General features: G+C 52.8%; 1 protein-coding gene across 1 annotated transcript; it reads right to left on the reverse strand.

Annotated features, from left to right (window-relative positions):
- Positions 1–1,716: 1,716 nt before the first annotated feature.
- HES1 (hes family bHLH transcription factor 1) lies at positions 1,717–3,563 on the reverse strand. The gene is made up of 4 exons (XM_006873132.1): positions 3,456–3,563; positions 3,232–3,327; positions 2,906–2,993; positions 1,717–2,264 (listed from the first exon to the last, which is right to left on the reverse strand). Exons 1-4 carry the CDS (start codon positions 3,561–3,563, stop codon positions 1,717–1,719), a joined length of 840 nt encoding a protein of 279 aa, XP_006873194.1.
- Between the last annotated feature and the right edge of the window lie 1,986 nt (positions 3,564–5,549).

Here is a 5,549-nt window from a genome sequence, read left to right on the forward strand (position 1 = left end):
TGGGTAAGGTACTGACTGCTGTCTGCTAGATCATTCCTGATAGAGCTGCTCTTCACACTGGCCTGTGGGAAAGGCCTGAGCAAGGCGGGGGAGAGGTAAAGCTTTTGAAACAAGACAGAAAATCGTTGGCTTTATCTTTGTTAGGAGGCTTCAAAGATTGATCTCTCCCGCCTCATCCTTCTCCTCTCAGAAGCCATTCTGAGAAGAGAAGGGGGTTAGGGGTGGGAGGAGGACGGCAGGAGAGGCGAGGGAGGGGAGGATGACTGGCCAGCGGTGCGGGAGGAGGGCACGCCCGCCAGACCCACAGCACGGCTGATGTGTCTGGTCTCGCAGGGCTCGTGGTTTTCATTTCCCCAACACCTGGATGCAGTCAAACACCTGGCCAAATCTGACAAAATCTGACAAGCCTTTGTGATGGGATTTGGAAGAAATTCCCTGCAGATCCTGGCACAGTTTAAAGCTGTCCGCTTTGAGTTAGGACTTGTTAAGGAGGGTTATGTGAGCTGAAACCTGAGACAACCCTTTTGCTTCTATCTGGAGTCCACATCTTGCCTGGAAATGGGGCATGACCAAGGGAAGGGGTCGCTTGCTGTTTGTATTAAAAGGGGAAGATGGCCTGTGTGCCTGTCAGGCTGGCCCCACATGCTTTCTCTATTAGAGCCAAGCACAGAAACTTATCAAAAACACATGTCTGGTGTTAATCATCTGGGTTCCGGCTCCACTTGGGAGTCTAACTAGCTGTCCCTTGGCAGAAGGAATCTGTTGACCTTCTCAGCTTGCCTGAAGAGGGTGCAGAGAGGCATTTTAAACTTTTGAATGCTGGTGCAAAGGGAATGCCTAGCTGCACTTAATGGGGGGCTAATTAATGAAGACCCCAACACTAGAAAGCAGGAGGCAGTAACTACGTGAATATTTTTACTTTGGATGTTGGTAAACTACCCCACAGGAGTAATACAGCAGGATCCGCCCTTAATGTACAGTGGGCCATCGGATTGGATTGATTAACTTCATGAACTCGTCTCATTCTGCGTTCTTCAGAAAAAAAAAAGCTGGTTATAAGGACTGAATGACTTGCCCAACCGCAACTTTTAAAACGTTTTAAATTTTTGAAGAGATTGACCACACATTGATCAGGGAAGCCTTATCTCATGAGTTCAGGAATCTTCAAGTTTGTGGAGGGTGTGTAAGAGGGTTGATAGAGTTTGATAAAATGTTGCTTTTTTTTTTTAATGACAAAAGAGCCAATTACATATAAAAACTAAGAACAACCCAGATTACATGTAGTTCAAGTTCTGCTAAGGACCTCTTCACATATTCTGAAAAAAATCAATTCTAAGACATAAAAATCTGCAACTGTTTTCTTTTATTATATTTTCTCAAATAAACTTCCCTAAAAGGAAGACATTTTAAGAGCATTTTCAAACATCTTTGGCATCACATAAAAAAGAAATCTCGTGTAAAAAACGAAATGTCATCTGAACTTTTATAATACAAAGGCGCAATCCAATATGAACATATAAAATATATACAAATATAGTGCATGGTCAGTCACTTAATACAGCTCTCTACAAAAAGTAACTTTTTAGAAATTAAAAAACCAAAGTAATCACTTAATCACAAAAGTCCTCTTTCTTTCCCAGCATCCAAGTCCCTGTTTTAGGGTCCAGTGGGAAAAAAGGTGGGTTGGGGATTTTATGAGGGGTGGCCTGAGGCTCCTCAGTTTCGCCAGGGCCTCCACATGGAGTCCGCTGTGAGCGAGGGGCCGCTAGAAGACGACACTGCATTGGGACCTACGGAGGTCCCGCTGTTGCTGGTGTAGACAGGGATTACCGGGCCGCTGTGAGCAAAGGCCCCGTTGGGGATGAGAAAGGCAAACTGGCCATCAGGAGCCGGCACAACTTGGAAGCCGCCGAAAACCTTGGCCGCCTCGCCGGCCGGGCTTCCCAACTTGCAGGGCGCGCCACCGGGAGGGGGCGCCGCACCCCCGGGAATGGGCACTAGTGGCGGCGGCGCGAACGGCGCGTGCTGGGGGCCCCCGGGGCCTGGCGGGGGCGGCGGCGGCGCCTGTAAGGCGGGGTGCGGCTGCCCGGGGTAGGTCATGGCGTTGATCTGGGTCATGCAGTTGGCCAGGTGGCCGAGCAGCCGGGTGCGCACCTCGGTGTTAACGCCCTCGCACGTGGACAGGAAGCGGGTCACCTCGTTCATGCACTCGCTGAAGCCGGCGCGGTACTTCCCCAGGACGCTTGGGTCTGTGCTTAGTGCAGCTGCAGGTCCGAAAGAGAAAGATGGGTCACCGAACGGCCTTGGCCCCGAGGCCACCTCTTCCCGCCCTGGGAGGTCCCCGCGGTGTGCCTCCTTGACCGCCGGCCCGCGAAACTGCTTCCGACTCGGGTGGGTTTAGAAAAACCAACCTCTTCGCCACATAAGCGAGGTGATTGAAGCCGAGTTGTTCACTCCCCACTCCCTTTCACTCCATTTAAACCAGCCGCACACCTGCACACCCCCCCCCTCTACGCGCATAGAGTGACCTTGGACAATACGGACCCCTGCCACTGGAGCCTCAATCCCCCAGTAAATTGGGGGGAGTGTGTGCTGAGCCAGATGAATCCCAGACTCCAAGAGGCTGCAAACCGCAGTGGTCCAAGTCCTCCCGCCCCTACTAGCTTCCCCTACACCTAAGCTGCCCGCCACCCTCGCGGCTGCAACCTTTCTCCCTCCCTTTCCGGAACAGTAACAACTTGGAGTTGTGGCTATAAATATGCTCCAGACCGTGGGAACGCGAGCGTGAGCCAAGGCAGTAAAATGTAGCTGAATGCCTCTCACAACCGCGGGCGGAAGTCTGGAAGAAATCACCGCGCGGTGTGAGAGGGACGCCCGCAGAGGGGACTCGGCTAGCCGTCCTTACCCGTCATCTGTGCCCGCTGCAGGTTCCGGAGGTGTTTCACTGTCATTTCCAGGATATCCGCCTTCTCCAGCTTGGAATGCCGCGAACTCTGCACAGAGGAGGAGGCAAGGGAGGAAAGTTAGACCCCTGCCAACGACCTTGGAGGGCTGCACTCCCACCTCCCCCAACTGCGGCACCCAAATCCCTGACCCAGCTCTAGTGAGTCAGATAACCCAGCCGATGACAGGGAAGACCCCACCGGCGAGTGGATTTCATTCTTGGCCACTGTGCAGTTATATTGATCATTTTAATTAAAAAATAAATAAAAGCAATATTCACCCACTTACATCTTTTTTAAGAGCATCCAAAATTAGTGTTTTCAGCTGGCTCAGACTTTCATTTATTCTTGCTCTTCGTCTTTTCTCCATGATAGGCTTTGATGACTGTAAAGAAATAAGAAAGAAACCTGAGTTTTCAAGGTAACTGCCTTTTTTGCACCCAAGTTTTAAGGGAAAAAGGAGCCCCAACCCACTTCTTGGGGACTGCGGAGAGATACATGCACCGCCCTTACCTTTCGGTGCTCAGATGCTGTCTTTGGTTTATCCGGTGTCGTGTTGACACTGGCTGGGGTGGCAGCCACCGGGGACGAGGAATTTTTCTCCATTATATCAGCTGGCATTTTCGTTGTTGTAGTTTTTTTAATCCCTAGAGAATTATATATTTTGACTCCGTCACATACAAATTTTTACTTATGTCCCTTTTATTTGAGACTTTCACAAAATTATTGAGCAAGTGCTGAGGGTATTATATTTTATGGCTACTTGGTGATCAGTAGAGTTATTCCAGGACCAAGGAGAGAGGTAGAAAGGGGGGATTCCGCTGTTATCAGCACCAGCTCCGGATCCTGTGTGATCTCCCTTGGCCCTGGCGGCCTCTATATATATCTGGGACTGCACGCGAACGGCTCGTGTGAAACTTCCCAAACTTTCTTTCCCACAGTAACTTTCAGCCAATGGGAGGAGGAGACACGCGGCACCGCTCGTGGACCGCGCCCCCCCATTGGCCGCGAGGCGCAAGGCCTGACGGCCAATGGCGCGCGCCTGAGCCCGGGGCACCAGAGGCTACAACGTCAATCAAAAGGATTTTAACCCTTGCTACTCTCCCTGTGAGCTTTGCATAAGGCATTTTTCCTTTTGATTTTGATCTAGTCTAGTTTTATTTCATTTAGCACTGAAGTCTACTCTATAGTCTCTTTTCTATTTTGAATAGAACTTCTTTCACTGCAATAAGAAACCCATTTAAATTATTTTTGAAGAGTAGAGATAAAATATATTAGCAGCAATTTAAAGGGGAATGCGCGCAAGGGGTGAATTACTGAAACGTCTAAGGGATTTCCCGCTCAGACTTTTTCTATATTCAGGAGAGTGAAAGCCAATCCAGCGTTAAGCTGGCGTTTGCATGAAGAAGAGAAGAAAAAGAGAAAAAGCCCTCCACCTTACATTTGCAAGTTTTTAAGAACAAGGTGCTTCTAAAATGCTTTCCCTCTCACTCCATTCCTAATTATTTTAGGATTGGGGCCTCAAACCCCGAGCTTTCCTAGGAAACAATCAGAATAATTTCCAACTGAGCAGAAAGGAAATGGAATTTCAAATGAAAGATGAACAAGAGGGGCTTTGATAGCAATGCCTCAGGGACACACGCGCCCTCCCACCCTTTCCCTTCCCACCCCCAAGCTCTCGGTTCTGCGGCTTGTAAAGGCGGCCGACCGGGCAGCAACCTGTCCTCTCCTTCCTACCCCGCGGGCGGCCGGAGTAACTTCGGCGCCCGGCGCGCACCGGCCCTTTAAGAGCTGCACCAGCCGAGCTGCAGTTTGACATCAGCCGGCCGGCTAGGGCGCGCCTGGAGCCGGAGCACGTGCCAGGATGTTTTATTGCCGCCGCGGCTGCGGCCTAGCCGAGAGGATGTGTGTGTGCGTGCGTGTGTGAGTGTGTGTGCGCGCGCCCCGGGGGCAGGGAGGCGGGGGACGGCGGCGGGCGGCGGAGCGCGGGGGCTGGTTCCTGGTCCCCGGGAGAAGCCAAGAAGGTAAATAGCAGCTGCTGTGCTCGAGCCTGGGAAAACCCCGCCCCCAGCGCCTGGCCCGGGCTCATTGGTGCGCGCTGCGTGTGGGGTGTGTGTGTGTGTGTGTGTGTCCGGGGGGGTGGCTCCTCCAGCCCCTGCCGGGCCAGGAATCTGAGGGGGCGGCCGGCTGGGAGTCGAGCCCCGGAGTTTATTCCCAACCCCCTTCACCGGCCAAGGTCAGCCCTTCCGGACCCGCAGCGCAAGCCTAGTCATAGAGAAGGGGAATTATTCCATAACCCCCTTCACCCCAAGTTTCGGGCTTGGGGTTTTAAGTTGGCTGAAAGCCTCACTTGCAATAGCCCGGGGGAAGGGTAGGGGCCTCCAGCTTTGCTCCTTGCTCATTCCTCCCAGTCCCCCGCAGGGCCCCCGGCGCCCGCCGCGGTCACGGGATGCCTGACCGCACTTAGGAAGCGGCCGGCTCAGCCTCTTGCCTCCACTGGGCGGCTGCGGTTAAAGCGGCTTCGTGCCGTCCGCCCCTTCCCCCGGTCCAAGGTTGTAGGGCGGCTCCCTCTCGCTGCGCCCTGGAGGCCGCCGGCGGGCGGCCGGG

The sequence above is a fragment of the Chrysochloris asiatica genome, unplaced genomic scaffold, assembly GCF_000296735.1.
Source record: "Chrysochloris asiatica unplaced genomic scaffold, ChrAsi1.0 scaffold00224, whole genome shotgun sequence".
NCBI lineage: Eukaryota > Metazoa > Chordata > Mammalia > Afrosoricida > Chrysochloridae > Chrysochloris > Chrysochloris asiatica.